Source organism: Ailuropoda melanoleuca, chromosome 1 (genome assembly GCF_002007445.2).
Source record: "Ailuropoda melanoleuca isolate Jingjing chromosome 1, ASM200744v2, whole genome shotgun sequence".
NCBI lineage: Eukaryota > Metazoa > Chordata > Mammalia > Carnivora > Ursidae > Ailuropoda > Ailuropoda melanoleuca.
Window position 1 is genome coordinate 56,404,808 of NC_048218.1, and position 12,572 is coordinate 56,417,379.

A 12,572-nucleotide genomic window follows, 5' to 3' on the forward strand; every position below is an offset into this window, starting at 1 on the left:
TAAGTCATAGTATTTGCTCTAAAGGGCCTTACTGAAAAGTTGGCAAGACAAGACATATATCAAATAATTAGAAAACAAGATAAATAATGCAGGGTCACTAACAGACAAACTGAGAAGTTGGGTAGGAACATTTGTGATGTGGTGGGGGAAGGGTAAAGCGAGTGAGTCCTAATTGACATGTATAACTTGAGGTGACATATACCAATTGTAGTGGTCTGTGGCCAATTGAAAAACTGGTCAGAAACACACAATCAAACCTATGATTTAAGAATTACATATCTACCGAGGCAATTTCTTACTTTATGTTCAAACTACAGAGAGATATACTTCAGAGATATACTTTGGAAAAAAGTTAAATAATATTATGGGATGGTCATACAGTTATAACTCATAATTTCACCTTCCATATTTCACATATATGGGAATATAGAAAACAGGAGTTCAATGTGGCAACTTGGGTGGTCATAATTTATAATAAAAGTATAATTCAATCTGGAATCTCTAAGAACTGTAGAATTCAGAGAGGAGAGGAATGAATTGGTCATTCCAGTAGGAGCCTGGGTATGAAAGTGTCAGGCATAATTAGGGAGCAGTGAGCAAGACAACAGGCTAAAAATACCAGTAGAATAGTATGAAAAATGCACCATTAATAGGAAACAGAACAGGGATATAATGTGGAAAGAAAACCAGGAAAATGATTTCAGAATTTATCTGAAAGGAACCACTAAAGTTTTCTCAGTGAAGAGGATAAGGGAGCATTAACGTCAGTACTGTATTATGGGCACTAGCTGCGATGTCCTTTATTTATTTTTGATTGGGCTTTCCAAGTCATTCCCAGAATTCTTGTCTTCCTCCTACTCATCTGCAGTCACCTGTGGGCAGTTACAAGAGGCAGGTGGCAGAGATTAAGACGTACTCTTTTCACACCTGAATTCTCAGCTCATCATTCTGTTTAAAGCATATGCTCCTAGAAAATAGTTTGAGATGTCATGTTCTATCCCCACACTCCGGGGTAGGCCCAAGAATCTGCAAAGAAACACTGCCTAGAAACTAGGAACTGGAGAAAGCCTAGACTGAAGAATAGTTAGATGTTGGAAGTAAGAAATTAGCAGCATCAAGTACTCTAACCCTTTCAGTCGCATAACCAGGGTGGGTTTTCCTCGGCAGCCTGCATGAAATAGTTGGTGTGGAGCATTTGCTGGAGGAACATGGCTTCCTATTCTCAGCCATACCACACAGCCCTCTCTCTTGATTGTTATTCCAAAGGAATAAGGGAGACAAGAGGTGGACCTCAAGCCATCAAAAAGGGTTTGAAGTTTCTGCCTACAAAAAGACAATTCAGTTTTGAAACCTTAATAAGTAAGGATTTAAAAGCCTTCTTGTTATTTAGGCTACCTGTATCTTTCTGGCTATCCTTTCTTCCAGCTCCCTCTTTTTCAAATTTCTCCATTTTGCTTGTTCTTCTGTCTGACAGACTTGTTCGTTTGGACTTGGAATACTTAGAGGGCTTCACAAGCCTATAGGAGGATATCTTGTGATCACTTTGTATAGCATGAACCACAATAGTATCGCTTTCCAATGACTCACGAAATCTGAAAAAAAAAATAGAACAAGTATTTGCGATAGTCACCATTTTAATCAATTATACCATTTTTAATATTCTGCATGATTAATACTGCATGATTAATAAGACCACAATACACTATGCTTGTAAATGATATTATATTGTGCTAGATCCAAAATCTGACAATGCATTAACCAATGTGATGTGACAGAAGTTGCATAGGACTCAGTTAAAGAGCAATAGAATTTTCTTCCTAATGAAAACACTTAGTAACCCATTTTTAATCAGTGAAATGCCATTGTTTTGCTAATATGCAGAAAAATGAAAAACTTTCAGGCAGACTAATTTAATGGTAAGTGGATCATATCAAAGTCTGACAAAACAATCCACCTATTATCTCATGAGAGATGTGTGTGTGTGTGTGTGTGTGTGTGTGTGTATACACACACACAGCTCATATATTACCCATTTTGCCTCGACAAAAATATTAAACTCAGAGTTATTACCATCTAGTTCACTTTTCTTTTATAGCCCACAGGAATTTGTTCTTTATCAATTAATGGTAATCATTGCTATTTTTTGGCACTGGTTCATAATTATTCCCCAAATCTTTTAATTTTAGAATTTAACTTATTTATGTATATAGCAATTGTTCTTCATTTTCTGCCTTACTATTTTTTAATCTAATCCTTTGAACTCTATTTCTTCTTTTAAAATGGCTTACTATTTCTAATTTTCCCTTTTCTCTTATAGCATAGTATCTTTCTCATCACTATAAAACTTATTCTTCTTATCTTCTTGCCTGCTAGAATTTTGCTGTAAATTTTAGCCTTTTCATAAAACACAGAAAACATGAAGGAAAATATGGATGGTTTTGGTCCCATCAAAATTTAAAACTTCTGCATAGTTAGAAAAACATGAACAAAGTTTAAGGCAAATGGCGGAGTACAAGAAAATGTTTCCAATATGTAAAATTAAAAAAAATACTTACAGAAATAGTGAATAAAACTAAGGAGAAAAAGAGAACTCAAAGGAAAATGAACAAGGACTCTTTCTCAGAAGATTAAATATAAATGAGCTATAAATGTATAAAAAGAAATGCTCAGAAGAATATCAATGAACTACAAACATATGAAAAGAAATGTTTAACTTCACCAATAATCAGAAAAAAGCAAATTATCCAAGCAAGATTTATCATATTTGATCTATTAGATTGGTGGAGATGAAAACACTGGTAGTACCCAGTGGTACAACTTTATTCTCTCCCCCATTCCAATCAGATAGCAAGGTAACTTATTTCCTCCCCTATGTTTAGTGAAGACACAAAGCTGAGGAGGGTGCAGCCTGGACAGGGAGGGAAAGCAGGGAATTAAGGAAGCAAGTACTTGAAGGCAAGAAGATTGGGGAAGAGGTTCCACCTGACAAGGGGGATGATGGGCAAATTGGGTACTAGAGTTGTGGGTACATATTCCCTGTTCTGACAGCTTCTGGGGAGATACAAGGTCCTAAAGATAGCAATTGCATGTGTGCTCGATCCTGGGAACAGAGGCTCCTGGCCTCACCAAAAACCACCTGCTCCAACGGAGTACAAAAACCATATACTCAAACAAATGAAAGAAGTAGGCAGGCTGAGACAATGAACCTCATTAGTTAAGATTCATACGTACCATATATATACATTCACAAATATAGTATGCATATTTATTAAAGCCAAACATAGGATATATTATATTGAAGGTTCACAAGTACCATGAGTCACAGACCAGAGTACCAGAGAGGAAACTGCTGCACAGGAGGAGATCTCTGAAGATCTCTCTTCCAGGCTTCAGGTGATTATTGATCAATGCATGCATGTGATGAGTCTACCTGAAGCTGGGGAAAGAATCACCAGAAGAGAATAGGCAGAATAATCCCCAGGCCTCACACAGGTTGGAATAGATTGTGTTCACACAAGCCACATAATACACAGGACATAGGATAGAGTACTCAGAAGGTTTTTATCTTAGTAGTGAGGAAAAATAAGCTCTAGACTAAAGGCAGCCTAGACTTAATCTGCCTAATACAGATTAAAAGCAAGCCTCAAAAACTCAGACTATTTCCAATTAACTTAACTGACTCCCAAAATAAGACTCAAGAATATTTAAAAGTAACAAAAAGTACCCAGCACCCACAATATGAAATTCATAATGTCTGGCATCCAATCAAAATTTTTCAGGCAGGCAAAGAAACAGAAAATACAACCCAAAATAAAGAAAAAATTTTCAACTAACAGAAATAGACCCAGAAAACAAAGATGATATAACTAGCACACAAGCACATTAAAGCAGTTATTATAATATATTTTATACGTTCAGGAAATAGAGAAAAGCAGGAGCACATTAAAGTGAACAAAATCCTTACGATACTAGGAAATCAATAAATAATGATTAATAAATTCATACAAATACATTATTTAGATGTATGGTTATAACCACTAGAAGAGATATTAAAAGTGGATTCTTTTTAAGATCCATCATATTTATGGATTAAAATACTCAGTATTTATTTTTAAAATCTATTACGTCAAAGTTGATCTATAGATTCAGTGTAATTCCAGTCAAAATCTTAACAGGTTTTTTGATGAAAATTGACAAGTTGCAAAAGACCTATGCAATACTGAAGATGAAGAACAAAGCCAGAGGATTTACAAGATCAGACATCAAGAATAATTAAAATAGTGTTATATTAGTACAGACAGACAGGTCAATGGAATATTAGAAGGGTTCAGAAATACATATATATGTATATAAATACATATATATATGCATATATAATTACATATACATATATTGTGTATATAATGAATATATACAAACACCTACATATTTACACACACACATATATGTGTGTGTGTGTGTGTATTGCTACTTTATTTATGACAAAACTACCACTACAATCTAATGAGAAAAGGATGGTCTTTTCAACAAATGATACTAATCAACTGGATATCCATTTAGAAACAAATGACACATGATCTCCATCTTACACCATCCCAAAAAGCCAATACAGATAATGGTAAAACAATAGAGCTTCTAGGGGCACCTAGGTGGCTCAGTGGGTTAAGCATCTGCCTTTGACTCAGGTCATGATCTCAGGGTCTTGGGATTGAGCCCCCTGTTGGGTTCCCTGCTCAGGGGGGAGCCTGCTTCTCCCTCTCCATCTGCTGCTCCCCCTGCTTGTGTTCTCTCACTCTCTCTCTGTCAAATAAATAAAATCTTTTTTTTTTTAAATTGAGCTTCTAGAATAAAACAGAATTATTTCAGGAATTGGAAACAGGCGTGGGTTCCTTAACTACAACATAAAAGCATAAACCATAAAAAGAAAAATGATAAAATGAACTTTATTAAAGTTAAAAACTTCCGCTCAAAAAAAGACACCATTAAGAGAATGAAAAGGCAAGCCACAGATTAGAAGATATTTTATATGCACGCGCACGCACACACACACATTTATACATGTATCACAAATACATGTGTCATATATCTACAAAAGATTCCTATCTAGAAGATATGAATAACTCTTACAACTCAATTTTAAAAATGAACAAAGAACTTGAACACCTAAGAAAAGAAAATACACAAATAACCAATAAGTATAAGAAAAGGGGCTAAAATCACCACTCATCAGGAAAACGCTAATTTAAATCACACTGAGATACTACTATAGAGTGGCTAAAATTTAAAGAAATGACAATATCAAGTGATGACAAGCATGAGTGTTATGAGTTGAATTGTATCCACTCAGAAAGATACTTTGAAATCTCCCAGTATGTCAGAGTGTGACCTTATCTGGAAATAGGGTCTTGACAGAGGTAATCAAGTTAAAATGAGATTAGAGTGGTCCTAATCCAATGTTACTGGTCTGCTTATAAAAAGTGGGAACTTGGACATGCAGAGAGAGATTATGTGGGAAAAAAAAAAAACACAGAACACCACTTGAAGGCAGAAGATTTGGAATAATGCATCTACAGGAAGGAATACCAAAGATTATTGGCAAAACACCAGAAGCTCAGAGAGTCATGGAGCAGATTCTCCTTCCCAGGTCTCTGAAGAAACTAATAAATAGCATTTTTCACAGAACAAGCAATCCTAAATTTTATACGGAACCACAAAGACCTTTGTTAAGAAAAAACAACAGAGCTGGAGATAGAACAATCCCAGATTTCGTGATATGCTACAAAGCTGTAGTAATTAAAACAATATGGTACTGGCACAAAAACAGACACATAGATCAATGGAACAGAATGGTAAGCCCAGAAATAAACCCATGCTTATAAGGTCAATTAATCTACAACAAAGGAGACAAGAATACACATGGGAAAAGAGAGTCTGTTCAACAAATGGTGTGGGGAAAACTGGACAGTTATATGTAAAAGAATGAAACTGAACCATTCTTTAACACCATACACAAAAATAAACTCAAAATGGATTACAGACCTAAATGTGAGACCTAAAACCACAAAACTCCTAAAAGAAAATGTAGGTAGTAATCTCTCAACATAGTTATGGATAGGTCTCTTCAGGCAAGGGAAACAAAAGCAAAAATAAGCTGTTAGGACTACACCAAAATAAAAAGCTTTTGCACAGAAAAGGGAACAATCAACAAAACATAAAGGCAACCCAGTGAATGAGAGAAGACATCTGCACATGATATATCCAACAAGGAGTTAACATCCAAAATATATAAGGAATTTATACAACACCAAAAAAACCCAAAAATCCAGTTTGTAAGTGGGCAAAGGATAGGGGACCTGGCTGACTCAGTTGGTAAAGCATGTGACTCCTGATCTCAGGATCATGAGTTCAAGAAACAAGTTGGGCATAGAGCTTACTTCAAAAATAAATGAAAGAAAGAAAGAAAAGAAAGAAAGGAAAGAAAGAAAGAAATGGCAGAGGACCTGAATAGATATTTTCTCAAAGAATACACACAGAATGTCCAATAGACACATGAAAAGATGCTCAACATCACTAATCACTAGGGAAATACAAATCAAAACCACAAAGAAATATCACCCCATACCTGTCAGAATGGCTAGCATTAATAACAAGTGTTGGTGAGGATGTGGGGGAAAGAAAGGAACCTTCATACACTATTGGTGGGAATGTAAATTGGTGTAACCACTGTGGAAAACAGTATGGAAGTTCATCAAAAAATGAACAATAGAAATACCATATGACCCAGTAATTCCAGTACTGGCTATCTACCCAAAGAAAACAAAAACACTAATTTGAAAAGATATATGCACCCCTAGGCTTATTGCAGTTTCATTTATAATAGCCAAGATATGGAAGCAACCCAAAATATTAATTAAAAAAGAAAAAAGAAGATTAACAAACTTTTTTTTTTTAAGATTTTATTCATTTATTTGACAGAGAGAGAGAGACAGCCAGCAAAAGAGGGAACACAGGCAGGGGGAGTGGGAGAGGAAGAAGCAGGCTCCCAGCAGAGCAGGAAGCCTGATGCAGGCTCAATCCCAGGACTCTGGGATCACGCCCCTGAGCGGAAGGCAGACACTTAACGACTGAGCCACCCAGGCTCCCCTAACAAACTTTCAATTACAAAATAAAGAAGTTCTGGGGTGCCTGGGTGGCGCAGTCATTAAGCTTCTGCCTTCGGCTCAGGGCGTGATCCCGGCGTTCCAGGATCAAGTCCCACATCAGGCTCCTCCACTGGGAGCCTGTTTCTTCCTCTCCCACTCCCCTGCTGTGTTCCCTCTCTCACTGGCTGTCTATCTCTGTCACATAAATAAATAAACTCTTTAAAAAAAAATAAAGAAGTCGTGGAGATGAAAAGTACAGCACAGGGAATATAGACAATAAGATGGTAATAATCTATGTCGACTACACTTATTGTGGTGAGTACTAAGTAATGCATAGAATTGTTGAATCAATAGGTCGTAAATAAATAAAAACATATCTCCCCTCAAAAACAAAGCAAAACAAAAAAACCCCAACCCCCAACTCAACCAATACTTTGATTTTGAACTTCCAGCCTCCAGAACTTTTGTCTGTTATTTTAAGCCAACCAGTCTGTTGTATTTTGTTATGGAAGCTTTAGGAAGCTAATACAATAGGGATCAATTAGAATTCTCATACTTTGGATGGTCATGGTATAAATTGGCTGAACCATTTCTGGAAAATTGTTTGGCAGTGTCTAGTAAAGCCAAACATGCATATAACCCAGCGGTTCCATTCCTGTTTATAAAGCAAACAAATAAGTTCTTATGTCCATCAAAAAACATGCACAGGAATGGTCATAGCAGCATTATTCATCATAGCCGAAAAATAGAAACAACTCAAATATCCATCAACAGTAGAATGAATAAATAAAACATGGTATCAGCATAGAAGACTATTACAAAACAAGGAAAAGAGTAAAGTACTGCTACCTGCAACAACACAGATAATCTTAGGTAGGATGCTAAGTAAAAGAAGCCAAGTATAAAAGAGTTCATGCTGCAACATTCAATTTGTATGATGAAGTTCACAGATAAAACTAACGGGATAAACATTTATCTCTGGGGAGTTTATATTTACTGGGAGGGGGCCACAAGGGAACTTTTTGGAGTGCTATAACTGTTCTTAATCTGGGTAGTGGATGTATGTGATACATAACTGTAAAAATTTATCAGGCTGTTCAGTTAAAATTTACACATTTTACTGAATGTAAATTACACCACAAAAAGGCAAAAAAAAAAAAAAGCAATTTCCTCATGGGGAGTCCTATTGGTACATATGAGAGAGTGGACAGAAAGTGGTCTTTCAAAAGACTTATGTCTTTTGATTCTAGCTTTTTATTTTTTTAAAGATGTACATGCTCATGTGTTAACTAGATATAAAATAAATAACTTGCCAAAAACAGAAAATTAATGTTTATTAAGTAATTTGGTTTATAAAAAAATCTAATTTTTAATTTAAAAAAATTTTTGTAGTATTTTTTTAAATTTTAATGCCAGTATAGTTAATACAGTGTTCTATTAGTTTCAGGTGTACAATGTAAGTGATTTCAACACGTCCATACATCATCTGGTGCTCATCACAACAAGTGCACTCCTTAATTCCCATCACGTGTCTCACCCATCCCTCCATCCACCTCCTCTCTGGTAACCATCAGTTCATTCACTATAGCTGAGTCTATTACCTGGTTTGTCTCTCTCTGTTTTTTCCCTTTGATTATTTGTTTTGTTTCTTAAATTCCACAAGTGAAATCATGGTATTTGTCTTCCTCTGCTTATTTTGCTTAGCATTACTCTCTAGTCCATCCATGTCATTTCAAATGGCAAGATTTCATTCTTTTTTACTGCTGAATATTCCATTGTATACATATACCACATCTTCTTTATCCATTCATCTATCCATGGACACTTGAGCTGCTTCCATAATTTGGCTATTGTAAAAAATGCTGCTATAAACATAGGGGTGCATGTATCCCTCTGGATTAGTGTTTTTGTATTTTTTGGGTAAATATCCAGTAGCATGATTACTGGATCATGAGGTAGTAATATCTTTAACTTTTTGAGGAACAGCCATTCTGCTTTCCACAATGGCTGCATCAGTTTGCATTCTCAACAGTGCACGAAGGTTCATTTTTCTGCACATCATCACCAACACTTGTTGTTTCTTGTATTTTCGATTTTAGCCATTCTGACAGGTATGAGGTGATATCCCATTACACTTTTTATTTGAATTTCCCTGTTGATGAGAGATGTTGAGCATCTTTTCATGTGTCTGTTGGCCATCTGGATGTTGTCTTTGGAGAAATGTCTGTTCATGTCTTCTGCCCATTTCTAAATCATTTTTTGGGTGTTGAGTTGAAAAAAAATTTTTTTAAGGGAGAGACAGAGAGAGCAGGGGGTGAGGAGCAGAGAAAGAGAGAGAGAATCTCAAGCAGGCTCCATGCCCAGCATGGAGCCCAACACAGGGCTCAATCTTATGACCCTGAGATCATGACCTGAGCTGAAATCAAGAGTCAGATGCTTACCCTAGCGCTCCAAAAAATCTAATTGTTAAATTGCCCAGATTTAAATTTCTCAGAAAGCTCAAGAAGATATCAGTAGCATTGACAAGAGGATTCCTTGAGATTTCAAGAGCTAGTAGGTACTCTAGGACACCTCTTACCGGACTACTTTGATTAAGCCACTGTGAACAACATCATTCATATACATGTTCTCTTAACTTGCAGGAAATATGGATCTTACCTATTCTGTAGTTTCATGAGGCCAAGTTGATGTTTCTCTTTTTCCCAAGCTAATTCTTTTTCCACTTGTTGAATTTTAAAAGCTGTTTTCCTGCCAATCTCAGCACGAATTTTGGAATCTATATCAAAATCCTGCAAATAAGTAGATTTGTTCATCAAAATGGGTATTTTTATCAATATACATTATCAATCCTTTTTCATACACAGATACAGATTAAGTTTTGTACTCGATTTCATGTTGCATTATAATTCTCTTCCGAATATCATAAACTCTCTCTGTTCTAGAAAAAAGTTACTTACAATTTTATTTCTACAAAATATGGAGAAAAGTTCTCAGAAATAATAATACTGCAAATAAGGTTATATATGAAAAGATTTTCCCACAATAAAACCAATGAATAACAAAATATTTGGAGAGTATACAGAGTTAAAAAACAAACAAAGAAACAAAAAACAACAAGAAGAAAACACTTCCACCACCCCAGAGCAACTACTGGCACATAACCAGCTAGGCACAGGACAGATGTTCGTGGCATGCCCTCCCATGTGACCCCACCCAGGAAAGACAGCTAAGTCTTTGGTGCCTTTTTGAGTTACCAAGTTCTAGCTGGATGTCCTTCACCAAGGAGGCCATTTCTCCCATAAGGATACTTAGGGGATAATTTTATTTTTCCTTTACACTTAGAAAAATATCAGAGCCCACCTTCAGACTAAACTGTAAGTAGTAATTAATCTTTGCAGGGGTGTTACTGTTTTAAGTCATGATATATATAAAATGCTTAGCCACAGAACTCACCTCAGGTGTTCTTTATTTTGAATTATGTTACCCATACTCCATAAATGTCAAGCTTTTTCTTAGTAAAATAGCATAAATATCTGTTAACCATTCTGGGTTGGTCTTTTAACCAATATGAATTATCCGTTATTATTTCACCAGAGCATTTTTCATATGGAATTGGCTAGGTGCCTTTAAAATTATAGGTATAGTCAGGATGATAAATTCTGGCTTTTTATTTGATTAGGTTCTTGACAGTAATTCCACTTAGGATGAAGTACACAATGAAAAGAAAATCACTAGTAGGTAAATGGGGTTTTGTAATAAGTCAGAAAAGAAAAAAAATTAATACAAAATTAGCTTGAACAATTTGTTGGTTGTCCCCATAGCTTCAACTATACTAAGTCATCTTTTAAAAACTTTGTGGACCTATCAGTTACTATCTTTTCAATAGATCTGGTGAATTATAGAAATAGAATCACAGAGAATCAAAATATATGTGTACCTACACAATGGCTGGATATCTTGGCTAGGTATAATAAGAGTTGATAACCAGATTCAAACCTGTATTTATATCTTACCTTGTTTATTCCCCCCCCCAAAAAAAGTGAGGTAGCTAAATCTGGAAGTAAACTTCGTGTTATGTAAGGAGGCTCTTCTGTATCCAAACCAAGTTGGGTGTCAAATTCTACAGTATTTTAGCTGCTGCCAACACACTGGCCAGATAAGAGGAAGCTTAAAGATGATTTTAAGTATTCCTACTTTATCAGCAAAATAGTCTGGATCCAAAAATTGTGTATGTTAAAAATTAAAGTCAAGGCGCACCTGGGTGGCACAGCGGTTGAGCGTCTGCCTTCGGCTCAGGGCGTGATCCCGGTGTTATGGGATCGAGCCCCACATCAGGCTCCTCCGCTATGAGCCTGCTTCTTCCTCTCCCACTCCCCCTGCTTGTGTTCCCTCTCGTGCTGGCTGTCTCTATCTCTGTCAAATAAATAAATAAAATCTTTAAAAAAAAAATTAAAGTCAAATTTATTTTAGGCTTACTGTTTGCTTAAACTGCATATGCTTTGGTAATCCTTGATTCATTTCTAGAAGTTTCCAAAATTCATTCCTCAAAGCTTTGAGTTTTTCTCTCTTCCCAGCCTTTATTTCTTCCACTTCTTTCATTAACTTGTCATGTTCTCTTTTTCTTCTAGCATTCTCAATACTGAGAACAGAAATTGAAAAGTATAATGAGATACAGAAACGGCATAAAGAGGAAATGAGGACTCAATAATTTGGAAATTCTTTTGGCTTGGTCAACTTCATGAAAATGCCATTTTGCAACAGCTCAGGGCTAGTAAGTATTTATCAAAAATTCCCATACCTATAGGCTTTGGGATCTTCAATATCTTCTGGAATTGGCTCTGTTTCAATTCCAAACTGTAGAGAGGGGAGAAATTGTTAACCTTTAAATTGCATATTTCTCTTAAAATATCTGACATGAAGTAAACTGAGTTTTTTTCCCCTCTACCAATTTCTAATTATAAGCCTGCAAAGTATTTTCACAAGAAATAAATTAGGGAAAACTATGGGGGAAAATTGCAATTGATTAAAGTTCTTTGTTTCTGCTTTATTTAAAGAAGTAGGTAGAAAAAGTCTTGAAAACTAATGTGTATGCCAAATGTTAATATCACTATAATTCCTCTCCAAAATGTGAATTGCTAATACCATGTGTTATTAACAAAGAATACACACAAAATTTCTAGGTCATTTGTTTTAAAATTCTGTTTTTTAGCTTATCCCCTTTCATATATGCATAATTCTCCCCAAATACTTTACATGTATACAGGAAAATTTTAAAATATATATTTTTTAAATTAAAATTCTTGTATTTGACTAAGGTTGACATACAATATTTTTTTAAAAACTTTACGCATTTCATTTGACCTTATTAAAAGAAAGACATACAGTGAGACATGCGCAGAATAACATAGTTCCCCTCCTTGAGAAAGAAAG

At 35.5% G+C, this 12,572-nt stretch overlaps 1 protein-coding gene and 1 long non-coding RNA gene across 6 annotated transcripts in view; one reads left to right on the forward strand and one right to left on the reverse strand.

The window, feature by feature from the left end:
• Positions 1–12,572, reverse strand: part of CFAP44 (cilia and flagella associated protein 44) — a 143,976-nt gene that overhangs the window by 51,348 nt on the left and 80,056 nt on the right. For 4 of the 5 annotated variants that reach the window (XR_004624728.1, XM_034658557.1, XM_034658567.1 and 1 more), the window contains 4 exons: positions 11,941–11,996; positions 11,619–11,781; positions 9,801–9,931; positions 1,396–1,592 (listed from right to left, as the gene is read on the reverse strand). Coding sequence is in view for 4 of the 5 variants with exons in the window: in XM_034658557.1 (XP_034514448.1) it covers positions 1,396–1,592; positions 9,801–9,931; positions 11,619–11,781; positions 11,941–11,996 (547 nt within the window). In the remaining variant the exon portion in view is untranslated. The remainder of the gene's footprint in view (positions 1–1,395; positions 1,593–9,800; positions 9,932–11,618; positions 11,782–11,940; positions 11,997–12,572) is intronic. The other variant, XM_034658577.1, reaches the window with a different exon arrangement.
• Positions 1–12,572, forward strand: part of LOC117801916 — a 44,140-nt gene that overhangs the window by 31,267 nt on the left and 301 nt on the right. Inside the window, exon 2 of the long non-coding RNA XR_004624738.1 lies at positions 11,771–11,913. This is a non-coding gene — a long non-coding RNA (uncharacterized LOC117801916). The remainder of the gene's footprint in view (positions 1–11,770; positions 11,914–12,572) is intronic.